The following is a 27217-nucleotide window of genomic DNA, read 5'->3' as shown; positions in this document are numbered from 1 at the left end:
CAAGTAAAATGTATTGTTGAGAAAGGGACAAAATATCTTTCTGAAAATCCACATCTTATAATCACTATGTAATGAAAATGTATATACTCTACTTTGAATTTGTTCATGACAGGGTGGACATATTTTGTGGTTTACTCGAAAATTGTCTGCTTGCAGTTATTTTATAAAAAGTGCTGGAGCTTGACCAATATGTAATTCTAACAGCCTACAGTCTCCTTAATACAACAAATATGAAGTTTAATAGAAAATCTCATATTTTTATTTTGGAAATTGTGAAGTCTCAATGGCACTTTATAGTGATATTGACCCAAAGGGTTACTCCACCCCAAAATGAAAATTTTGTCATTAATCACTTACCCCCATGTGCTTAGTTCGTCTTCAGAACACAATTTAAAATATTTTGGATGAAAACCGGGAGGTTTGTGACTGTCCCATTGACTGCTAAACAATTAACACTGTCAAGGCCCAGAAAAGCATTAAAAAATAGTCCATCTGCCATCAGCAGTTCAACCGTATTTTTACGAAGCTACGAGAATACTTTTTGTTCACAAAGAAAATAAAAATAACGACTTTATTCAACAATTTGTCTCATCCGCATCAGCATAGCGCCATTTTGGAGAATATCCGCTTGATGCAAACTGCGTACGCTGTTCTGTGTCAGCCGCAGCACACGAATACATTTTCTACGTTTATTTACGCTTTGATTTGAATGAAAACAGCATATCTGTGTGGTGCGGCTGACTTCAGCGTAGCTGATGCAGATGAGACAAATTGTTGAATAAAGTCGTTATTTTTGTTTTCTCTGCGTACAAAAAGTATTCTCGTAGCTTCGTAAAATTACGGTTGAACCACTGATGGCAGATGGACTATTTTGACGATGTGTTTCATACTTTTCTGGGCCTTGACAGTGTTAATTGTTTGGCAAAATATCTTAAATTGTGTTCCGAAGATGAGCTTTTACTGGTTTGGAACGACATGGGGGTAAGTGACTAATGACAAATTTTTCATTTTGGGGAGGAGTAACCCTTTAACAACACATTGTGAAGAATTTATCATGTCAAACACTGTGATATGTTCAAGCTAATTAGAATTGTACATGCTAACTCTACCGCGTTTCAATACCCATTGATTTGAGACGCGTATTAAAGTTTTAGCTAAAACTTTTAATAGCCTACATTATCAATGATTACAATAGTAAAACATAAGAAAAATTAGGCTACTACATTCATAAACATTATTGCATATACTCACACACACACACACAATTATATTTACGTTAAATTATTTACATAAATGTTTGAGTGTATTTTATATTTTCAAAGCTGGTCACATTTACTGTAGTAAATTTATATTATTTTAGCAGATACTTTTGTCTCCACAGCAAATAAATAAGGAATACTGCAACCAAGACGTGCTTCTCACATGTACCTCATGGTAACGCTTTGCAAACCAATGTCAAATTTGACACCCTGCAAACTCTTGTGCAAGTCACATCACACAGAAGAAGCAGCTCTTCCTTGAGATGAGCAGAACATCAGATGTTCAACCAGAAACACAACCGTGGCGATTCCCACCAGACCAGACAGAACCAGACGAACCACAGCCTCAGTGACGCCACAGTAATCCACACAATCTGAAGAAGAGAGATGTATTCATAAACACCTGTAGAAAAAAGGCCACTGCACTTTGCATTGTGGTAGGAACAGAGTTTTGTGGTGAATGACTTCTGGTACCTTCCTGTCGTGGGCAGATCTGTTTCATGTGAAGACGGACAGTTTTGTTATTCACTGGGTTTGCAGCCGTGCAGCTGTAGGTCTCTGGATCATTATAATGAAGCTCTAATGATAAACTGAGGTTGATGTTGAGATCAGGATTGCTGGTCTGGTTCAGCATTTCACCTCCTTTATACCACGAGATGAACACACCTCGATCATTTCTTACTGAGCAGAACACAGAGCAGATCTCCTTCTTCTTCTGTGGCTGCTTTGAAGTACCTGGTAGACATTTGTTTTGAATGTTACATTTCAATATTAAAGTTCAATATTTTGTTGATTTACAAAAACAAGCTCTTGCCCCTCTCATCTAGCAATGACAATTTTACAGGACAAGATGGCAACCAAGTGAACTGACTAAAAAGACTCACCCGAGGATTGGTCCACAATAACCAATGATTTGCTCTCAATGGCAGGTACAGAGACGGGTGCTTTAGGACGAGAAAAAGATGTACATCTTTTAAAAGCCACATTTTGCACAAACCATCCAATCAAACAGATATTTATTCATTAAGTGATATCTTTTGTCTACAACATTATTTATAGTTCTAATATGATGATATTTGAATATTGATATCATGTATAATGCACACCTACCTGTGGATTATCCTGCTTATAATTCACTCTCAAAAAAAAGGTAAACAAACTGTCACTGGGGGGTCGGTAAGTTTTCAAAAGGTACAAATATATAAAACTATTTATATGCACCTTTAGGGGTAAATAAGGTACAAAGATGTATCTTTTGAAAAGGTACCTTCCCAGTGACAACATTTGTACCTTTTTTTCCTGAGACTGCACAGGCACCATTCAGCAGATAATATTAATGCATTATTTACTGGTTGTAACTTACCATATACATCAACTTTGATCTTCCTCTCAGAGACATCTAATCTGATGGTGAGAGATACTTCATAAACTCCAGAATCACTGGTACTGATGTTACAGATGGTCAATGATCCACTCTCTTGATCTAATTGTAATCTGTCAGCAAGTGTTTTTTCATAATGGGTAAAACTTTTCCCATTATTCATGTGTGCTATGCGGGTGGTAAGATTTCTACTTTTAAAAAACCATATTGTCTCTATATTGTCTTTATTTTGTTGAGCTCCCGTGTGCAGAGTGAGAGCATCTCCTTCCATCACTGTCTTCACCTCATCCCATCCACCATTCACTAGATCTGAAACAATAGGAAAATGCATTAAATATGTGTCATATTTTGTTGGTCTGTGTTTGTAATGCTTGCCTTCTTTTCTTCTGTGGTCAAGAATGAAGCATACAGTAATTGTTTGAACAACTTAAATGAAGCACAAAATTTGAAACTGCCTTGATACTTCTGCGTTTATTTAATGCTTTGATTTTATTTGTATGAATGAGCAGAAATGTGTTTCTTAATCAAATCAAAAAATTCTGGTATTAGGTGCATCTCAATAAATTAGAATGTCGTGGAAAAGTTCATTTATTTCAGTAATTCAACTCAAATTGTGAAACTCGTGTATTAAATAAATTCAACACACACAGACTGAAGTAGTTTAAGTCTTTGGTTCTTTTAATTGTGATGATTTTGGCTCACATTTAACAAAAACCCACCAATTCACTCTCAACAAATTAGAATACTTCATAAGACCAATAAAAAGAAAAACATTTTTAGTGAATTGTTGGCCTTCTGGAAAGTTTGTTCATTTACTGTATATGTACTCAATACTTGGTAGGGGCTCCTTTTGCTTTAATTACTGCCTCAATTCGGCGTGGCATGGAGGTGATCAGTTTGTGGCACTGCTGAGGTGGTATGGAAGCCCAGGTTTCTTTGACAGTGGCCTTCAGCTCATCTGCATTGTTGGGTCTGGTGTCTCTCATCTTCCTCTTGACAATACCCCACAGATTCTCTATGGGGTTCAGGTCAGGCGAGTTTGCTGGCCAATCAAGCACAGTAACACTATGGTCACTGAACCAGCTTTTGGTACCTTTGGCAGTGTGGGCAGGTGCCAAGTCCTGCTGGAAAATGAAATCAGCATCTCCATAAAGCTTGTCAACAGAAGGAAGCATGAAGTGCTCTAAAATTTCCTGGTAGATGGCTGTGTTGACTGTGGACTTCAGAAAACACAGTGGATCAACACCAGCAGATGACATGGCAGCCCAAATCATCACTGACTGTGGAAACTTCACACTGGACTTCAAGCAACTTGGATTCTGTGCCTCTCCTCTCTTCCTTCAGACTCTGGGACCTTGATTTCCAAATGAAATGTAAAATTTACTTTCATCTGAAAAGAGGGCTTTGGACCACTGACATAAGACACCTCTGACGTTGTCTCTGGTTCAGAAGTGGCTTGGTAGCCCTTTTCCTGAAGACGTCTGAGCGTGGTGACTCTTGATGCACTGACTCCAGCTTCAGTTCTCTCCTTGTGAAGCTCTCCCAAGTGTTTGAATCGGCTTTGCTTGACTGTATTCTCAAGCTTGCGGTCATCCCTGTTGCTTGTGCACCTTTTCCTACCCAAATTCTTCCTTCCAGTCAACTTTGCATTTAATATGCTTTGATACAGCACTCTGTAAACAGCCACACCTTTCAGTAATGACCTTCTGTGACTTACCCTCTTTGTGGAGGGTGTCAATGTTCATCTTCTGGATCATTGCCAAGTCAGCAGTCTTCTCCATTATTGTGGTTTCAAAGAATAAGATATACCCGGAATTTATACTGTAGGGATGGTCATTTATTGAAAATCAAATGTAAATTTTCTAATATTTTGAGATACTGATTTTTGACTTTCATGAGCTGTAAGCTCTAATCATCAAAATTAAAACTAAAAAACTTTTGAAGTGTTTTACTTTACATGCAATGAATCTAAAATATATGAAAGTTTCACTTTTTGAAATAACTTACAAGAATAAATTAACTTTTTCACGACATTCTAATTTATTGAGATGCACCTGTATAAATCATAATCTGAACCAGCAACAAGACTGCATTCTTTCAACTTTGACAACTATACATTACATTTAATCATTTAGCAGACAACATTTACCTAAAGTAACTTACAAATGAGGAACATCACAAGCAACATGTCAAAACTATATCCTCTAATGACTTCATCCTCAATACAAGTTGTACAGAGTCAGTTTTCTAAGAGTCTTTTTACTATTAAAAACTCTAAAAGAAGGATCAAATATATGCACTTTAAAGTATATGAGCAAACACTCCAGATGCAATTTCCAAACAAAGTGTGTGCTCTATAAAGGTTAATTGAAAGTATTTAAGTGATTTATTTGTATATTTCTACCTTAGTCCCAAAAATTGAGCCAAGTCCAAAATGGCTAAATGGTAAGCTTTTAATGGTCTTCATAACCACAAATTACTAGCAAGAAAATTAGAAAGAAATAAGCAAATGCACTACAATTAAAAAAATAAATAAATTGCTGCCCCAGAAAAACATTCAGATTTGTGTGGAGTTATAAATCACAATAAAATACAAGTTGCATAGTGATGCTCCAGAATGATTTTGAAGATCTGGTGAGAAATGCAATAATAAATGCATCTCTACTACACTGAAGCATGGAGGAAGATGTGTCATGATGTGGGGAGCCGTTTCAGCTGCTGCTGCTGGTGAACTGATCACTGTTTAAAGTCAATTAATGCTTTGGAGTATAAGTGAATATTGTAGAATGGCTCACTTCCCACAATTGAAAAGTTATCAACAGAGGAATCAGAACAGAAAATGCTCCTGCCCACACTACAAAGACAAGAAGTTGAGAACAAGTCCAACAGTCTCATGATTTGATTTTGTCAGAGTTCAGATTTGATCCTTTTTCAACTACTAATGACTGTCTGAAGCCCTCAATATTGAGTGGAACAACACTAACTCTTCTTCCTGTAAAAATCTGTCTACAAGTTCACTCACACAGCTTAAACATTAAAGAAAGCAAAGGGAAAGGCTTTCCCATAAGAAGTTAGTTTATCTACAGTAGTGCAATTCTTGCTAATTTCTAGACCAGTGAATTGTGTTTAAAATGGTAAAATGTGCACAATTAAAAGTTAAATATTTAGTCATTTTTAGCTTAGCTCTAAAATGTATAGGTTTTTTTTTTTTTTTTTGGTATACGTTAGTTTTCCACAGAATTAAACATTTAATTGTATTCACTTGTCTCGCTTGATTGTTTGCACTGCATGTTTGAAACCTAAAGGACTTGCATATGTGTGACTTCCTCCCACCTCTGAACCACAAAGAAAATGTCCAAAACTGCTGCCGGCTCTCAAATCATCACTCTTTCCATTAAAGTGACGCATTTTTTCTTTGTTTTATGATATAAGAATAGTAGAACTTACTGAGTTTTTCCACAAATGCATTTGTTCAAATTACAATTGACTATAAACTGATTAGAAACAGAGTACTCAAAACAACATTATACTCTTGAAGTAATATTAACTGAACAAAATATATTAACCTGCCTTTTCACACTAACAGTGATGGTTATGCAGGTGAGCATTTGCAGACTGACTCTATATACGAGACTGTGGAACGGTGATTGTGAACAGCAAGTTTTCTTAAACAAATTTACTGTGAAATTTGTTTGTTGCATTGATGATATTTGAAGAATAGAAGAGTGCAAAACACAGTACACTGACTACTACTGAACGAGTTTCATTAAGTTAACCAACCAGAGAAAATGAATTAACATCTAATGAAAAAAAAAAAAAAAACATGATGAGGTTACATCTTACCTTTACCACTGATGAAAATCACAATGAAAAGCCACATGCTGATGAACATTTACACGTACTATCTTGATGATGCATCTGGAGCTCACTCGAGCAGTATGACGTGAAATCTTGTCTCTGTTACATGTTCTCTGTCTGTTTGAACTTTTGTTTAGTCTAGTTTCCTGTTTCCTGTCTCTTTTGTGGTCTATTTGTAGTTCTTTTGCCTCCTCTCATTGCTCTCTGATTGTGTCTAGTCTCGTTAGTCATTACCCTGTGTGTGTTTCCTGTGTTCTTTGTTGAGTATCATCTTTTGTGGATGTTGTTGTCCTCAGTTCTGCTCTTGTGATTTCTAGTTCCAGTTCTGCTCCTGGGTTTCCTTGGCTTCTGTTCCTTGTTTTTGGTTTATTGCATGTTTGATTAAAGTTGCATTTTGATCCTATACTCTACTCTCTCATCTCTGAGCTCACCCATTGACCAAAGAACAGATCCAACATCAAGGTCTATTTGCCTCCGTCAAAGCAATACCTTGAGGACCACACCAGAGACTTTTTGGACTTTGCACTCATTGATTTGGACTAAAATACTACATGATGGTCCTCGAGGGTCACTGTGTAAGTTCCTGGAACGCCTAAACACGATCAATGAAGGGAGCTAAAGAACTACAAAAAGACTACCAAAAGAAACAGGAAACTGGATTAACAAAAGTTCAGACAGAGAACATGTAACTCACCAGGAAGTGACCATGAAATCAGTTACAGCTTACAGCAAAATAGGGCTTATCCAAATACTCACACTTGAGGTCTTTGCACTTAACCACTTGTCTGCTTACATGACATGTTTCCTGTATTTGGCCCATGTGTTCAAGTGAGCATGAAGGCCACATGTGGGTAGAACGTTTCATTACCCGATGGGACACACTTATAGTGATACAAAACTGGAAGTGTTCACAGATTTTTATTTTATTTTCAATACTTTGCATTTTATAATAAACTATGTCTGTTCTATAACACAATTTGGTATTGTGGTGCTTCTAATTAAGTAATAAAGAGTAGTTGCAAATGTTGTACAAAATCTTTGCACCAATAAAAGTGCAACACTTTATGTTTTACTATCAGTAATACTTCATTATTATTAATATTTAACTTGCACTGAAAGGTTTCTGCAACATCCCACGAGATCTCAGCAAAACGTTTGTTCGCTTAGGTTCTTCTCAAGTCTTTTTTTGTAAATTAAAATTTAAACATTTTATGCATTTAAATTTAAATTCTTTTTAAACCTGTTTGACATGATCACACACTTTTGACAAATTCATTTTCAATTTTCCAAATATGTTTAGAACTAATATTTTAGAGCAGCTACTTCTAATATTTTTGAATGACTTCCAAGTTTTCATTCATTTTTTATCAGTGTATTCCAAGCGATCATCTGCTGAGGAGAGAACATCATGCAGGTTAATCAAAACTCCTGAAACTGATCAGGATGTTAGATTTAGCTCTAATACTCAAATCTCATTTCATACTTCTTGCCCAAAAATTGGAGACAAATCATGTGACATTTCCATTTTATTTTTGCCTACTTGTATAACTTTCCAAAACACCCACCACCAATATGCTGACCTTATAAGCCAAGCACCAGAAGATGATATTGTGGGGATGTTGATTTTCCCAAGGTGTTGAACCCATTCACTAAAAAGATGAATTGAGTAACTCTTTCTGTAGGATCTATTCTGTCATTACACCACTAGATGGCGAACAACGAGTATCTTTCTGTGTGTTGAGAGAGACTTGGGTCCTGCCTGAAAACATCAATGAAACCAGAGTCTGAAAGACAGTCATTCTTCATAACACTAGTAAAGGACTAAAAAAAATATATTTTTTTTAAAAACGCACTTTGTCACTCATAAAACAACGATTTAAAAACACATTTTTTAATATATTTTGTGCCGAAGCAATGACAGCCTAAATGATCCACAGTTTAGCCCATAAGAGTTTTGGAAAATAAATATGATGCAGCATGAGCAGTTAAAATTCTCAAGATGCACACCAGTAATGTTTTTTTCTATGTTTATAAAAATTACTTAAATGTAATTTAATAACAGTAAAATGTGATTTTGTAATGTACTTTTTTAAACAAAAAGTTTTAAACAATGTGGTTTTTTTGAACAATTGTAACTGTACAGTTGTGCCGTTTGGCGGGGGTATTTTTATATTTATTTGCCTGAATAATTTAAATGTAGGCTATACATTTATATAAAATAAAATAAAAATATGTCAAATTAATTTCATGTAGGGGCCCAGGGCTCCACACAAGCTAGAACCGCCACAGAGTGTGAACTGTCGGTCTTGTGGACTACAATCCGTGAAGTCCCCGAGAGCGTAGGGTCCCTCAGATCTTTCCCTGGAGGGCCAATCTGCTGCAGAGTTTAGCTCCACCCCTGATCAAACTCACCTACCTGTGATTTCCTAATGATCTTGAAGACTCTGATTAGCATGCTCAGGTGTGTTTGATTAGGGTTACAGCTAAAAGGCTTGTTTGAGATGAGCAAGATCTGTGCAGAACCGACCACCGCGAAGTGCATGCCGGTTAGAAAAGTGTCCGAGTTACGTCCGCCTTGCTCTGATGTCATGCTGACGTGTGCCAAAAAAACTCTCGCGACGGCGAAGCGGCTCTCCATCGACTGCGCTGATCAAAAGCATGATGGGAAACGCCTGACTGACGACACAGCTTAATGCTCATTGGTTCAGACAACCGTGACGCTGCATTCTCTTCTAAAATGATCATGTAGTTATCGCTGCAGCCCGGAAACCTGCAAGTGGGAGGAGCTTATGCCACAAGTAGGGCTGGATTTCTGAAATTCTTAGTTTTGTCATTATTGTGTGTATCCAATACCATTCACTGTCAACATTGAAATCATGTCTTTACACCTTTTGCCATGCTTCGTGATGGTGTCATTTTAAATCATTTAACTGTAGTAATATAAGCATATTTCTGGATATTACATTTTACTTCTACATTTCTTCTACAGTAGCCTACCAAGGAACATTAAAGTGAGATGCAATTGCACTTAGGAGGTAAATGTGTGATACATAAAGAAAATGTTGAGTACTGTAAAGAAAATGTAGTTATCATTTGCCTGTACTGCATATTTTTTTAAATCAAATTACAGCAAATGACAGACTAATGTTCTTCAGAACATGTTACACAAATCAATGTATTAATTTGAAATCTCAGGGTGGGTAAATGATTTTATTTCTGATTAATCAAATCATGTACAATCATTCATTCAGCACAATAGACTTGCATGCAGTGGACACTGCGAAATCACAGATGCATTGCTTGAGTAAATAATTCCACGGAGCTCGCCTCGCTTGCCCTTCCCAACATAACCTGGTGGGTACACAACAAGCACAATGAGCATTAGTGTTAACCCAAATTTAAAACATTCTCCCCATGCCATCCAATATGCATGACTTTATTCTCTTGTTGAACATGTACAAACATTTCAAGAATGATTTCTCAGCTCTGTAGGTCTATGCTATGCAAGTAAATGGTGTCCAGAAATTTTAAGGGACGACATTAGGCCAAGTAAATTAGACTTTATTACTATTTTTAAATGAAGTATTCCTTTTAAAAACCACTAGACAAAATGCTAGTTTATTCACCATTAATTTACACAAAACTGATTATTGATTATTATTAGTATTAGTATTCAATAAAATAAATGTTATTTAAACCATGTTTTAATTATATTACATTGTGGATTAGGAGGTTAGGAGATGTGTTCTCATACTTTTGAAAATGTACCTTATTCTTTAGAAAATTACACTGTAAAAAGAGAACAGTTGGATCAACCAAAAAATAAATAAAAATACTTCAATTGGTAACAATTGGTAAAAAAATAATTTTTTTTCAACTTAATTTATTACCTTTATTTGTAATAAATTAAGTTGAAAAAAAATGTTATATCAGTTTGTCTGTTGGGGAACCATCAAAATAAAATGTTAGCATATATTTAGCAGACATACTACTAATACTCCAATGACTGCTAGTAGACATGTAGTTACAGTTACTTAACACTTGGGTAAAGTTGGTTTTATATTGGCACATTCGGACTATTGCATTCAATTACTTTGTTAATCACACTACATTGGACATTCAGCAGACATTCGCAAGTAAATATGCCATTAAAACAATACTTGTGAAAGATTGTGAAAAAAAATGTAGTAGGTTACAATGATGTCGCTGATTAGAATTTGCAAAAAAATAACTTTATTACACATATAATTAGCAAGTTATTGAACGCGGAAATGTGTGAATGTTGTGAATGTGCGAATATAAAACCAACTTTACCCAAGTCTTAACAACAGCTGTCTAAAGGGTACCATCAAAATGATATCTGATCTTATGGCTGTTTGAGAGAGAGAAAAAAAATTACTATTATTATTATTACTATACTTATTGTATACTCATTGATGGCTTTAAGTAGGCTAAAGTAGCATAAGAAAGGTGGCAAGATATGAGACTTATAATACATTATAACTATGAGAAATATAATCCATTGTAACATAAGTGGATACAACGTGTTCACTGTGTGTTATAAATCATCATACTCTTAAAAGCTATAACCACTAATAAGTAAATATTATAATACATGAAAACTGTTCTTATGAATATTCATAAGATTATATAACATATTATAAGGTTTTTTATAATTCATTATGCATTCATTATAATGCCTTAAAAATACCCTTATAATGTATTATAAATATGGGCTTCATAGAAAGTGTTACAACATTACAATGCCATGCAATTACATTAAATGCTTATGGTCTTCGGTATCCATAACCTGGAGAGCAAATTAGTTGTTTGTAGAAAAAAAAAAAAGATATTGTCAGGCACATATTGAGAGCGTGAACCGATACTACAACCCCCTTGCAGCTTAAGCCCCACCCACTTGCGGCTGGCTCTGACCAGAGCCATATAGAGAGGCTGGCTCCGACCTTCGTTTATACCATAGACTGTATAAAAAGGTTTATACCCATCTCGGTGCAGCGATTAACTAGATATTATGGGATTTCTCGACACACGCTCCTAGCCTCGGCACAGAACGTAACATCACTACCTATTACCCCTTTTTCCTCCTCATCGTCTAGAATTAGATTGTAAACCTACTGATTGATCCACACTCCGGAACAAGATGGTGGCTCCGAATAAATTGGATGCAATTGTAGGGGAGGGAAGGGATGGATGGAAGGAAGGAAGGGAGGGAGGGAGGGAGGGAGGAAAGGAATGAATAAATAAATAATTTGAAAAAATATATTTTCTGTGTTTCTTAGATGCAGACATACAAGTAAATCTTTAGAAAATTTAAAAATGTAATGTAAAACACTCACTTATATACACGTGTATTACCCAAATAGAGTCTAGCAAATGTAAACTATTTAATTGATTTAATTTGTGTAAATCTAATCGATTAATCAATATAATATAATTGATATATTTTATCAAAAAAAGTGTTTATATCAGGAGAATCACATTTTTTGTTCAAACATTACATTTTTATTAGTAATAGTATTATGACAACAGTTTAATTAAAACTACTCAAAATTGCCGTAAATTGTTTCGTCATACTTCAGACAGGAAGTAGACGCATTTCCGCGCATGCGCAGTACAAATCGTGTTTCCGGTACGGATCGAGTAGTGACAACAACCGCCGTTAAAAAAAAAAGAAGAAATGGACTGAAACGACGCTGCTGTGCGAGAAATGGAGCAGAACGCGGAAAATGAGGTATACACAGGCTATATCAAGTAGAACATCCTATATAATTTCCTACTCTTGTGTACTTGGTTGAATATTTTGTTTTGTTTTAATCTCAACGTGGTATTCATTAATATAACATTTTTATTATTTAAGAAAATCGATGACGGCACGGAGGACATTTCATGCCCCCATATGTGAAATATTAACGAAAAATCAAGCCTGTTTACACGACAAAGCTAAATTCACACATGCACTGCGCACTTTAACCCAGCCTGCATCTACTCTCCAAGTCTGGTGAAAGTCTCTTTAAGATAACATTTTAAATATTCTATAGTCTTTGGTATGGTTTAGGCTTACACTTAAATCATGACGTGAGCGATTAAAAACTGCGCCTGGGAACCAATCAGAAGGTTACAACAGCCTTGTGCTAGTTCCTCCCACGAAGCGCCATTTCTGTGTTTTCGTCTTTTGTACCTTCGTAGTCAAGTAAGTAAAGAATTTTTACCATCCGAGAATATTGAATCTGTTAGCTACTAAAACATACAGAATTAATATTGACATCAATAATAAAAATGAGCTAGGTTTATTAGTAGCTAATAAAAATACGTAATTAAAATAATTGATTTGTGTGCGTGATCATTAAAGAAAACCAAAGTAGTAGTGTCTAAACAAACTGACATTTAAAAAGGGATAAAGTCCTGAAAATTAATACATTTTCGGTAGTTAGGATTAGATGCTGGTAAAAAACAAAACATAAAAAAAGTTTCAGTGGAAGCGGAGAAAAAGTGGATAGTCCGTAGTATTTTTATGACTGTTTTGTGATATTTTTTTTGTCCTGAGTTTTTTTGCGCAATGGTTAAGAAACAGTAGCCTATACGATACAAGCTCACATCGACGGTCTAAATTAAGTAAATAATTTTTCTGAATATCAGTTTTATGAAATTGGCCGCTGGAATATCACAAACACAATGGTAAAAGTCTTTTCGCATAGTATTCCTAATGAACATGCATGCTCAGTACAAAAAGACCAGTCATAAAGCAATCGAAAAAGCGCTTCCCTTCTTCTCAAGATTGGGGCCGCCCCATGGCTGTATAAAGAACTTTTTTCGTGACACAGGTTTAGATAGTAGAGGATAATAAGCTGCGATGCCCTACCAGTCCTAGTGGGTGCATGATCAGGCAGTTTTATAGTGTGTGTATATATATGGTTTCCGCAGTATTCAGAAATCAATTAATATCAAGGCTTTTAAAGGGAAATGCAGAAGAGTAGAAGTGATTATTTCAAGATTAAGGCTTGGACATGCTGATTTAAAATCAACTTTGTTTTTAATGGGAAAATGCATCTCAGATAATAAGTGTGATGATTGTAATGTTCCAGAAAATGTGGAGCATATCATTATGAGATGTAAAAAATATGATTCAGAAAGGAGAATCTTGCAAGATAAGATCGGAGTTAGAACAAGAATGGAGTTTGAAGGGGATTTTGGGGGCAGATGGAAAAAATAAAGTGGGAATGTAGTAAGGCTCGCTTTAATTTTCTTAAAGATACAGGGTTAGAGCATAGTATATAGAATGTGTTTGTTGTTATTGTTGTTTTTAATTATGTAAAGTATATAAAGCCTTGAAGTTGCACACCCCGGTACAGAAGGTGGCGCTATGCACCTAAAAGTTGTTTGCAATCCGCCTTTAACCAAGAGAAGAAGGAATTGTTTCAGTTCAAGACAGACTAAAGGAGGAAGCGGTCGTGTTTGGAACCGAATGGTGTTAAAAAGATGTCCTTTTCTACTGTCATCGCATTACTTTCCGGTACGCAGAGAGTATGGGGGTTAAGTGAAGGATGCTTGTGTGGACTGGCCGAGTTGTCAACTCCTCTTATTACACGCGACGTGAGGCGTGTGTTTTCAGGACGTCGCTTATAGATTCAAGCAGCCGCGGGTTGAGATTTAGGATTGTCTCCAGAATACAGTTGTGCATTTGTGCGTTAATCGTATGACATTTGTCTATATGTAGTGTGTGTGATCCGTCAAACGCAGCCCTTTCTGTTTAACCGTGGATTGTTGATGGTGTGTTAGCAGTCAGAGTATGTCAGACTGCGATGTTTTTCACTGAAGTAATGCCAAAATAGTTTTTTTAAGCACTTCAAGTAATTTGGTTGATGCATGTTTATGCAATTTAACATGCTGCTTTTGATGCAACAGTAAAGAATGTCTTTAATCCATCGGTGCACGCATATTATTTGAGGTTTATGGATAATTAATTCAGTGTGGAGGACTTTCTAATCGGACTAGAAATGAATGAAAACGAACAAAATGCTTTACTAAATGTATGCCCTATGCAGACTGTGTGCTCTGAAGACTGAAATGCCAAATATAGTACTTTTACTTTGGGGTTGTTGGAATAAATAAGACGACAGCTTGTTACAAAGCATAATAAATGTTCTTTCTGTCCCAAACAGGTGTGCTGTGTGCTGGAGGGTTGAGTTTGGAGGCAGCTGATGGACAAAACGTTACCATTTCCTTCGAAAGTGCTGGACTGGAGCGAGCAGAGCAAGTGACTATAACCCTAACAAGAGAGAGTCAGAAAACGGTGATTGTGCGGTACTGTCGCTGTGGACACTGTGGGGACTGTAGCGTCGTGGAAACACCGGGAGTCTTGCTGCGACCTGAAGAAGGAAGCTTGACTCTTCTAGATGTCCGCTGCAATAACTCCGGACTCTATGAGGCAAGAATCATCGCTGACAACAATTTGTCCACGAAGAATGCTACACTTATTGTCAAAAGTAGGTGTATTACTATAATGTCTGCCTGTAATGTTCCAGAATCAGGAGTGTGAGGAAAATAATACAAATGGTCATGATTGTGCTCATATAGTCATAAAAATTAAGTTCCTGTGTGAGCTGTAATGACTTGTGACATTGCAAAGCATTTTATCCGATGTTTTTTTTTCAGAAATATTGATATAAACTACACAGTGATGTGAATGAATACTGCCGAGACTATGATTCCAAACAGGCAAATGGTTTTTGCAAAAGCCTGTTGAAAACAATTATGAGTGATAACATTTAGGTGATCTTGATGTAAAGACTCATCATTTGATCCACTGAATGAACTCGAGATGTATTTAACAATTTGAAAAAGAAAAAAGGTTTGTTTGCATTATTTCTTGGATAATTTGTGTAAAAACCTTTTCAAATACAGATTCTCGTTCAGTTGCAGTCATATTTACACATACCACTCGACCAGGGCTGGACTGGGACAAAAAAAATCGGCCCTGGCATTTTTTGGTCCTGGTGGCCCACCTCATATATATATATATATATATATATATGTATGTGTGTGTATGTATATATGTGACGGGAGGAGCCAACGACAGACACAGTGGGTGTGGTGTCAGGTCTCGGAGAGGCTTTTATTAAACAAAGACAATAAAATACAGTGTCCAGGGGGAAAGAAGTGTCCAAAAGAAACAGGGGGATCTGGTGTCCTCGTCGTGCTGCGGGGCTTGTGAAGGAGGGCAGTGTTCTGGAAGGGAGGGTCTAGGTAAGGGGTGGAGCCCGGTGGCCGCACGCGCTCCCGCTCTGGTCCGGGGCGTGAGGGGCGGCGGCTTTTCTCTAGCGGCGGCTCTTCCTCTTGGTCCACGACCTTTGGCAGGACTCGTACGACCCGGCATCCTGGCCCGACGGCCGTAATACGGGTGCGGCTTTCGTCCGGACCGCGGGTCCTGCAGCTCACATCTCCGGTGGCGTGAAAGTCCCTCTACGCACCCTTCCTGGACCCACGAGGACACCAGCGTGCATGCGCGGGGGAAGAGACCGGTCTCTCGAGGAGAGGCGCGCTCGGCATTTAAACAGCGGCGGTGATGAGGCTTCATTCAGTCCAGCTGTGCCTCATCACACGCCGCCAGCCCTCGCTGTTCCCACGCCCCTCCTCTCTCACACCCACTCCCGTCGGGAGCCTGGTGAAGGGCGGCGAATAAGGGACGGGGTGGTGATGACAATAAGGGGGAGGGCAACCGACTCGTCACTATATATATATGTATGTGATATACACTACCATTCAAAAGTTTTTGAACAGTAAGATTTTTCATTATTTCTTCTGCTAACCAAGTCTGAATACAGTAATATTGTGAAATATTTTTACTATTTAAAATAACTGTTTTCTATTTTAATATATTTTAAAATGTAATTTATTCCTGTGATCAAAACAGTATTTTCAGCATCATTACTCCAGTCTTCAGTGTCACATGATCCTTCAGAAACCATTCTAATATGCTGATTTGCTGCTCAAAATACATTTATTATGTTGAAAACAGTATAATGTTTTTTCATGTTTGTTTGATGAATAGAAAGTTCAGAAGAACAGCATTGATCTGAAATAGAAATCTTTTGTCTTTATCCTCATCCTCAATTTAAAGCATCCTTGCTAAATAAAAGTATTAATTTCCATAATTTCTTTCCCAAAAAACAAAACAAAAATCATACTGAATCCAATCTTTTGAATGGTGTATTAATGTTACAAAAGCTTTTTTATTTCAGATAAATGCTGATCTTTGGATCTTTCTATTCATCAAAGTCCATTAATAATAATAAATATTTCTTGAGCAGCAAATCAGCATATTAGAATAATTTCTGAAGGATCATGTGACACTGAAGACTGGAGTAATGATGCTGAAAATTAATCTTTGATCACAGCAATAAATTACGTTTCAAAATATATTCAAATAGAAAGCAGTTATTTTAAATAGTAAAAATATTTCACAGCATTACTGCTTTTGCTGTATTTTGGATAAAATAAATGCAGGCTTGGTGAGCAGAAGAGAATTCTTTAAAAAACATTCAAAATCGTACTGTTCAATAACTTTTGACTGGTAGTGTAGATATGTATCATTGCATCTAGTTGTTTTGGATAATAAAAAACTTCAGGTCTGACAATATCATGTCTTTTCGAATTTAAATCTAGATTTATTCGCATTAGCCCATGGAAACCTCTATGAACGCACTTGACATGACTTGGCCAAAAAAATCGCGGTGGACAAATTTACATTTAATTAACCTCTTAACTGTCACCGTCCACCCTGTGGGACGCCTACGTTTACTTCACTATTTTACAATTAAATCCTAATCTAATCATGACAAACTATATATCGTTGGAAAGGTCTAAGACTCCTAAATAGGTATTTTACCACTTTTTTTGTTAAATTATGTAGGAAAAGTAATAGACTAATTTATGACAAGAGTGCACCTGAAAAATCTACATCATAACCGGAGTTCTGACCTTTGTCACAGAAAGTCTTCTTAGTTGCCTTTTTCTCCATCACGCTTTAGAAATCATAAGAAATTATTTATCAGTAGAAAACTTAAAATCTCAAAATTCATCCTTTGAAACCCATTTTAAAATCAGACATTGCATTACCATGGAAATGGTACATCAAAATCACGTTGGAAAATGTTTTCATTCATGAATTATAAAAAATTAAGTTTGGATAGTGCACTATCATGTCTGTGTTCAAAACTGTGAGTGACAGTTAAGGGGTTAAGAAGTGTTTGCGTATTCTGCACTAATGTCGCGTGCACACAGGAGATGCCTGCCTCCGTTGCGAGTCTCTATCAAGCACTTTACCGATTCACCTGCTCTCCTCTCCTCCTCCTGGCTCTTTACGCCGCATCACTCACCGCAGAGCAAGTCTATTCTTGATAAAGCTGCTGTGAAAACGTGGGAAAAGCCGATGAGGAAGAAGTTGGGGTGAAGTGTTCTTTATAGGCGGAGCAAAACACTTCATGGCTCCGTCTATAGCGCATTGTGATTGGGTGGTTTACGCTGTCAATACAGGAGACAAACCAATGGGCCACTGGCTGCTCGTGATGGTCCTTGGCAAAAAAAATAAATTCTGTCGGCCCACCGGGAAAATGCCCGGTATGCCAGATTACCAGTCCAGCCCTGCATTCGACGTAAATTCACAGGCAAAATCCAGTTATTTCAGTAGGAATCTGCAAATTCAGGAGTTTCGCATGACTACAAAAAAAAAGTTGGTCATGCAAATTTGTTGTACTGACCTGCAGAAACCTGCTTGATTTGAAAATGGCTTTTGTGTGAGCTGTGCTTCAAACATTGTTCTTGATGATAGACAGCGGACCTTTTTTTCCAGCAAAATTTCACTAATGTGACTAGACACGTAGACGAGGCTTTTCTAATAATTTGGCAGATGGTAAAAGTTGCTAAAGTAGGACTGGTCAGTAATGTTTTAAGGTGGTACGTAGTGAAGGGTCATTTGATTTATGGTTTATAATCCTCTAAATATTTCTCTTCCTGTTGTATCTCACAGAACCACAATTTTCCTCCAGCACAGAGCCGACACAACCGTCCATCTCTAAACCTCCCGACTCCTCTGAACGCCAAAGGATATATGTATTAATTGCTTCGGCTGTATTCATCTTGGTGGTCCTGGGGGTTTATTTCATGTGTAAATGCATGAGGGCAAGTATTACTTAAATTTCTTACACTGATGGAATTGAGTTGTCTAATGTCATAATGATTTGGAGCCATATTCGCCAAAAATCTTAAAGCTGAAAGTTGCTCCTAATGCAGCAATGTAAAAATTAGATGTATTTCACTCCTAATAATAGGACTCAGCTAAGAGTAATGTAAAATATCTTAATTTCTATAGACGGAGTACATTTTTTCTAGTTATGTTCAGTTCTAAACTATTTCTCTGTCTAGAAGAAGCGTAACTGTGATCAGATTACCTGAAACAAATCTGAACAGTTATGAGCAGAATGATGGCCTATTATAACTTAAATAGTGCGGTGCATTTGGATATGTTTACTAAATTATTTGCCTGTTTTTGCATGTTTAAAATGTCAAAGAACGTGGTTTACATGTGTAAACCTGAAATGTGTAAATTTATCTTTCTCTTCAGCACCATTTGATTTGATTTGCGTCTTGTAATTGTATTTTTTGAATTGCCTGTCAGGAACCTGAGTCAGCAGCTGATGTTGAAGCAGGCTGATGAACTGCTGCTGTCTCCAGGTATGAAGCTCCTCGCTGGTTTAGGAATTTCCTCTGGTCTTTTCATGTCACATGACTTTTTCATAAAGGATATTGTGCTTTTCCATGTTGAGCCTCACTAAAGTCAGTTTTCTGTTGTTTTCTTTACAGATTCAGAATCTGAAAAAAAAGCATTTTACTGCATTTCCTCATGCTGTAAAATGCTTTAGCTACAGGCCTATATGTCAGTTTTTAAGAAACACAATCTCTCCCAAGCAATACTGTAAACAATGCAGGGAAGCCACTTATTTGGTACACTAACACTGACATTAACAACAGAGCCCAAACTATTATACTCAGCTGCTGTTTATTTTAGGATCTACTAGTCACGCAAAAAAAAAAAAAAGTAAATTTAAAGCAGTTGTATACAAAAAAAATGTATTTGCACATAACTTTATTTAGATTTAATTATACATTAATAACTGTCAATAAGCTCCTCTATAATGTTTTAATTGCTAATGAAGTCTAGTAAAAGCAATGACTTACCTCTTGAACAGGCAACAGTTGTTGAAATGGCATTATTGTTTTTGATTTTCTTAAAATTATATTGCATTAATTACACATGACTGGCATGATACAGTCAGCCCCGATCATCAGCGGTTTTTAAACAAAGATAATTGATTTTATCAGCCAAAACATGATGCATACTTGAGCCTTATTCATACAGTTGGTCCAGATTAGTTTTTTTGTGCATATCTGATTGGAATCTGATCATATTTAGTAAAACTGTGTGAACACCAGACGCAACAGTTGTCACATTGCAACAGAAGCTGTCTGCACTAGACTTTCCAACACAGCTTCACTGCCATAGAAGCCAATGCAGTTATTCCAGAAAATAAGAGTCAATAATTTCAGAGTGAAGCCATGAACCTGCCAAACTATCAGATGTAGTCATTTATTCATAAATATCATCAGGGTGTCTTTTAACCATAATTTAGTTTGACTCTTGTGGCATAGTAGTTAGGAAAGCTGTAGCTTCAGATTTTCATAAGTGCTTTCCAGTTTTGTGTGCCTTATGAATCAAATATCATTGCTGTTCTGCTGTATGAAAGTATGAATGTATTTTCATTCCTAAAAAGACAAAGGGCACAGTAAAGTTTTGCTGTATTTCTATGTGCACAATTTTTATTATTTTTTTTTTAAATGTAATGTGTAATTTATTTAATGCTTTGCTGATTTCTTATATCAATCTGTATATTTTAAAGTATTTTTGTGGCCCATATTGTTCCCCTCGTCTGATTGGTTAAAAATGTGCTTGTCAACTTAATTTCAGAGTAGTACATAAATGTTAAATAAGAAATTTATGAAGTGTGTTCAGATGATTTGACAGCTATTTATGTGGGAACATACGCTTTTGATATTTTCAGTTTTTATTCTTCTTGTACTGTTACATATAATCACAGTATTTATATGCAAGGCTGAACTACCTCCTATGTTTGTGTTAAGAACCTGAGAACTGAGCCGTATGTCAATGCTTGAGCAGGCAGAGAGACGGTTGTGGTTTTCTCTGGTACTTCTCATCTGACACGTGGCTAGTAAACGCCATTAATAAAACACTCCTCATCTCCACCCTGGACTCCTCGTGTCTTCATTCATGATCCAGCAAATACAAATTTGTCATGCATGTATAAAAATCAGAAAAGGAATACAGATAATTTATTTTGTGAAAGTATGCATTTATAGATTCATAACACAAGAATTAGTCTGCACATGCAAAAAAAAAATTGATTATACCTGGATTTAAATGTACTTGAATATTTTATAGTTAGTTGTTTTTAAAATAATTTCAAATATCAGTATTCAATGTTTTAGGATTAAAATATCAAAACATTATCTATTTGTAACTGCTGGTTAAATGCATTCATGTCTTGCATTAAACAGTGTGTAAACACATCTACACTCATTGCCAAAAATATCGGCACCCTTGGTAAATATCATCAAAGAAGGCTGTGAAAATTAATCTGTATCATTGATCCTTTTGATCTTTTATAAAAAAAATTCACAAAAATCTAACCTTTCACTGGATAATAAGAATTTAAAATTGAGGGAAATATCATTATGAAATAAATGTTTTTCTCTAATACACATTGGCCACAATTAATGGCACTCTTTTATTCAATACTTTTTGAAACCTCCATTTGCCAGTTTAACAGCTCTAAATGTTCTCCTATAATGCCTGATGAGGTTAGACAACACCTGACAAGAGATCAGAGACCATTCCTTCATCCAGAATCACTCCAGACCCTTTAGATTCACAGCTTCTTCTCTTCAGTTCACTCATGTTCTACAGGGTTCAGGTCAGAGGACTGGAATGGCCAGCAGAAGCTTGCTTTTGTGCTCAGCGACCCATTTTTGTGTTGTTTTTGAGGTTTGTGTTTGGATTATTGTACGGTTGGAAGATCCAAACATGGCCCATTATAAGATTTCTAACAGAGTCAGTCACTTATTGATTTTTTATCTGTTGGTATTTGATAGAATCCACGATGCCATGTGTCTAAACAAGATGTCCAGGACCTCCAGCAGAAATATAGGCCCACAACATCAAAAAAACAGCAGTATATTTCATTGTACACATGGGGTACTTTTTATCCCTGTGTTCACCAAACCCATCTTGAGTGTTTGCTGCTAAAAAGCTAATTTTTTTAGTTTTATCGGAGTATAGAAGCCAGTCCCATTTGAAGTTCCAGTCGTGTCTGACAACTGAATATGCTGGAGTTTGTTTTTGGATGAGCGAGGAGAATTTTTCTTGAAACCCTCCCAAACAACGTGTGGTGATGTAGGTGTTGTTTGAGACTCAACTATTTTCTGCAATTCTCCAGCTGTGGTCCTTGGAGAGTCTTTAGCCACTCAAACTCTCCTCCTCACCGTGCATTAGGACGATATAGACACACGTCCTCTTCCAGGCAGTTTTCTAACATTTTATGTTGGTTGGAAATTCTTAATTATTGCCCTGATGGTGGAAATGGGAATTTTCACTGCTCTAGCTCTTTTCTTAAAGCCACTTCACTAATTTGTGAAGCTCAATTATCTTTTGCTGCACATCAGAAATATATTCTTTGGTCTTTCTCATTGTGATGGATGATTAAGGGAATTTGGGCTTTGTTTTCAGTGAAACAGGAAGCCATGGCTGGATAATTTCATGTTCATAATCACCCTGGAGTGCTCAAAATTGTGAATATGAATGGGAATATACTTCAGAGATATTTTACTGATAAGAATTTCTAGGGGTGCCAATAATTGTGTCCAATGTGTATTTGAGAAAAACATTTATTTCATAATGATATTTCCCCCCATTTTAAATTCTTATTATCCAATGAAAAGTTAGATTTTTGTGAATTTTTTTAATAAATGATCAAAAGGGTTAACAATGCAGATTAATTTTCACAGCCTTCTTTGATCATATTTACCAAGGGTGCCGATATTTTTGGCAATGAGTGTAAATGCCACTTCAGATGCAGCTTCTGTGTTTCTTCTGCATTGAAAAGATTAATTTTGTTGATAATGATTTTATTTGTTTGGTAACAGCCCCAAATGTCTTATTATTGAAATTGACCTCATTGATTAAATGTAAGAATTTGACAGACTTCTAGAAAAAAAATGGCTTTACAAAGGAAAAAATGCCCATAAAGGGTAAAAATCATTTTAAACTTGTTGGAAAATATTAATTTCTGTCACAGAGTCAGCTGTCCACAGCAGTCCTGCAGCGCAACACACTCAGCAAAATCATCTTATTATCGAGGATTATTGTTATTATCGTTAATTCACTGTTCATTGTAAAATAAGCTTTTATCTTAGAATTAGGTTTTCTGAATGATAACAAGGAAAGGATAAAAAATATGGGTTTCACTTTATTTTGATGGTCCCTTTAACACATTCTATTGACTATAAGTAATGTTGCACCTACATTTCTACTGACTCTCATTAGAGTGTTAGTAGTGTATTAGTTGACTGATAGGGTTAGGGTTTGATTAAGTTGACATGTTCTTGCAAAGTTACTTATACTTAGTAGAATATCTGTTGGGAGACCAACACAATAAGGAGTTAGTAGATATGAAGCAGACAGTCTACTAATACTCTTATGAGAGTTTGTTGACATGTAGTTGCAACATTACTTAGTGTCAACAGAATGTTCAAAAGGGACCATCAAAATAAAGTGTTACCATGAATCCTATTTATATAAGGTTTTATTTTATTTTACTTTTTTTTTTTTGAAGGGGGCGTGTGGGGGGAGGTCTGGTTAGGGGGACCCCCCATGAGCTTTGACACAATTCAAACACTGTAAAGAACCTATTGAGAAAAGTGCTGAATAAATTATGGCCCTGAAGTGAGTGTGAAGAACAATTTCTCCATATTCTAAAAGGGCAAATTGGGAAGTGCTGAATGAAATTAAGTGAGTGCTGGCTTTTGGATGCTCCATACTGAACAAGAAGTAAAACAGCAAACAGATATTTTCGACATATTGTCAGTCAGAGACATGAAGATTGGGATGCAAGTCAGAGAAACCTTTATTAGATACAGAGAGTAGAGAACAAGGGAAAAGAGAGGAATCTCACACAACTTAATCACATCTTAAAACTTACTTGAATCACGAGGGGTGTGCTATTGTTTTGCAGCAAGTTGGTCATGTTTTTATTCTGACTATCTTTCTGCTTCACATTTTTCAGTACTCTGATGAGGTCAGTGGTTAAAACTTTAAAAGTGCTCTCCGAGTGTCATGATCCTGTCTTGGGTTGAGGCTGAAAAGCACAGCTGCGGCTGCGAGGCACGACCACATCAGTACTTTTTGTCACTCTGATCAACCACTGCATTTCCTTTATTGTAAGAGGAAGGTTTAGGGTGGAGGTAGGTAGGCGGGGAAATATGACGGGTTTTGGCTAACTTGAACAAATTGGACCAATAAACATGTCCCCTACACATTGGCCCTCTTCCTTTTCCTCTTTCTCCCTTTTGCTCTCCTACGTTTTTGAGTTTGAAGCATTCTTCTAGTACTATATTGCTTATTCTGAGCTCTGGACGAAGTAGACTATTCCCGCACTGTTCTTCCAGCTGGAGTTCATTTCTCGAATCACATCGAACATGCAAAACTTCAATACAACAAGTGAGTCAATAAACTATATTTTATTTATTAAAACTTTCATAAAATGTTAATAAGTGGAAATAGAGAAATAGATAGAGAGATAGAGAAAGTAGAAAAATAAGTACAAAATATTTGTATACAATTTGTGTACAAAATAGGCCTATATGTTGTTTATTGTATCTAAATATTAAGATGATATGAAGTCTCAGAAAACATGTTTGATCGTTTTTGTTAGTTGAAGTGGGTGAATCTGAGTATATGTATAAATGTCTTTGTGTGTATGTGAATGGGTTTATGGTTACTTGCTGATGAATATATGATTGTGTGCATTATATCAAGGCATCAGTGTGTGTGTGTGTGTGTGTTGCTGTGTATTCACAGATCTCACATCCACTATATATGGCTGTTTCTCACTACAACCAATGGAAAGTTCATTGACAGGCTATAGTCATTTTGATGACATAAATGAAATCATATTAATATTAATTTCATTAATTAACATCAATGTTCATAAAACATTAACATTAGAATTTGTAGCTCTGTCTTTAGCTTAGAAATGCTTCCACAAATTTCCCAACCTGTTATACAACTAATTCATGAGGTTCCTGCTGATATCGTTCGAGACCTGGTGTTGCGATGGACATTACATTTTTTTTTTTAAATCCTGTGTTCTGCAACTCTGAAAGATCTTCAAAATAACTTCGAATATTATCATTTGATAGTCTTAATTTTATAATAGGTGCAAGCTGATGAGGCTACCATTAGCATAAATCTGCATATAAAAGGTAAAATGTGGTCTTCCTCCTCTTCTCGTCTCCTTATGTTAGTCATGTCTCTCTTGTGTGATGCCTGTAGCTCAATCAGATTAAGTTAAGAGTCAAATCTTCATGATGATTGGTTGATCAGGCATTGATCATATTATGAAAACATAAAATTTTATTGGTTTAAACAAAAAAAATCATTTGATGTCCGTTTCAGTGGATGCAGGGTCCAAGAGATTAATTATTATAAAACAGAAACCTGTCAAAGTGGTTTGTCTTGTTTTATGTTGTGTAACGGATTTCTGTTTTGGAAATTCCGTTAATCAATATAAAAAGTTATAATAAGTAATCAAAAGCTTATTTGTTCAAAATAATCATGTTAAAAAAATCATTTTTATTTAACTTTTGTTTATCATTTTAAATGAGTGTTTTCCACTTAATCATTACAAACTTACCATGAATTTTCTCCATAAATAAAAATGAAAAAATGCAGATCTTCTTGAAAGTGGATTTTAACCAACATAAATGATATTCTCTGGTGCAGAACAGCCATCGGGGGTTATACAACACACATTTATTTTTGGTTTTTGTTATGGTATAATATGGTATGGACTTTGAATCTCATAGTAATTAGGTTTTTGGCTGTTAATGCAGACAAGCACATTATATCTTACAGTGTGCAGTCAAACATTATATCAACAATTAGATGTGAGTAATGGCTTGTAGAAAGTTTCCTGTGAAGGTCAGTTTTAGGGGAGAGAGTACAGTGGAAACACAGCTATTGGAAACACGGCTGTTGACCCTATCTGACTTTAGAAATTAAAATCTGAAGTTAAACTGGAGCTCGCTGGATGGCGCTATACTGCTAACATGAGTAACTAATGTCTCTGAACAGGGTCTGCAGTCACACGCGTGTGTTCTTCAGTGTCCTTCTGTCTCTCTGCTGTCTGGAAGATGATGACTTCTGTCTTCTTGCTCTGTGGGAGTATGTCTTACTTTCTTTCTTTTTTATGTTGAAAGAACGTGGTATTAATTTATTAATTCATTTGTTCCAGAATAAATAATACACCGTGTTTAAGCTGTAATTTTTATCTTCTCTTAAATTTACAGCCAGTGGGTTCATAGAAATGGATTTGGCCAGGGCCGTCCTTGGGGCGGTGCAGCTGGTGCGGTCACTGACCCTCACAGAAAACTTCCCCGTGGTGAACAGACCTGGATTTTCCTCTCTCTGTTGAGGAGACCCGACCAGATCCAGTCCTGAGTTCAGTGCGTCTGTGTTCACTCACTCACGGAGGATGATGAGGATGATGATGAGGATGATGATGAAGAGGACAATGAACTAGAAATTCACTTTTTTTTCTTGACTTTGTATGAAATGCTTTCCATCTCTTATTAAAAGGATGATTACAAAACAGATTTCATACTGTCAACATTTCCATGCCTTTAAAGTTTTGCTCTTTATGTGTTTCCTGAAATCATTCGCTTTTCATTAATTGAATCATTAAATCATTCAGTTTAATTATTAGATCATTAAAATGTAAAATAAAAAATAAAATGAAAATATTTTATTTGTTTACCTGCATGTCATGTGATCATTAAGCAACATCAGAAAACTGTGAACCTCTGTGTTGTTAAATTATTGAAATATGAACTTAAAATCTCAGGGGGACTTGAAGTAAATATTATATCTCAGTGAGGTTTCACTGTGTATAGAAACACCTAAATATAATTTTTTATTTAGTTGTAGAAGGTGTTTAGTGGCCACACTGACATACTAAGAGATTTTTCCCATATCTCCCTTTATATGCATACATACATTACTCAAATACAAAATACTTTTATTTTGTCTGGGTAGTGCTAAATAACAAAAATGAGATCCTTAAATTAAATAAGAACAATTTACACCAATTACTCCATGCAGAAGTTTACACCTCACTGCGTGGCTTTAGTGCTGTATTCATATAAATGGAGATTTGGGATGTAACTTTTGCTATATTATTCTGCAATAATTTCCTGCATTAGCCAAGTGAAACTGGCTTTTCTTTTATATCAATTGCAAGGTTGTTAAACAGATGTCAATCACTCCAAGTGACATAGATGGCAATCTGATAAC

At 36.1% G+C, this 27217-nt stretch overlaps 1 protein-coding gene and 1 long non-coding RNA gene across 2 annotated transcripts; one reads left to right on the top strand and one right to left on the bottom strand.

Annotated features, from left to right (window-relative positions):
• Positions 1-985: 985 nt before the first annotated feature.
• Positions 986-6604, bottom strand: LOC131532485 (uncharacterized). Its single transcript, XM_058764175.1, has 5 exons — positions 6484-6604; positions 2623-2949; positions 2144-2203; positions 1734-1994; positions 986-1633 (listed from the first exon to the last, which is right to left on the bottom strand). The coding sequence occupies exons 1-5, from the start codon at positions 6530-6532 to the stop codon at positions 1494-1496; spliced, it is 837 nt and encodes a 278-aa protein (XP_058620158.1). The 5' UTR covers positions 6533-6604; the 3' UTR covers positions 986-1493.
• Positions 6605-23290: 16686 nt separating this feature from the next.
• On the top strand, positions 23291-26567 carry LOC131532498 (uncharacterized). The gene is made up of 3 exons (XR_009268913.1): positions 23291-24364; positions 26000-26089; positions 26215-26567. It is a non-coding gene; the product is annotated as an uncharacterized LOC131532498 (long non-coding RNA).
• The last annotated feature ends 650 nt before the right edge of the window (positions 26568-27217 follow it).

This window comes from Onychostoma macrolepis, chromosome 23 (genome assembly GCF_012432095.1).
Source record: "Onychostoma macrolepis isolate SWU-2019 chromosome 23, ASM1243209v1, whole genome shotgun sequence".
In the NCBI taxonomy this organism is placed as follows: Eukaryota; Metazoa; Chordata; class Actinopteri; order Cypriniformes; family Cyprinidae; genus Onychostoma; species Onychostoma macrolepis.
Note: the sequence above shows the minus strand (reverse complement) of the source record. Positions and strands in the feature narration are given on the sequence as shown.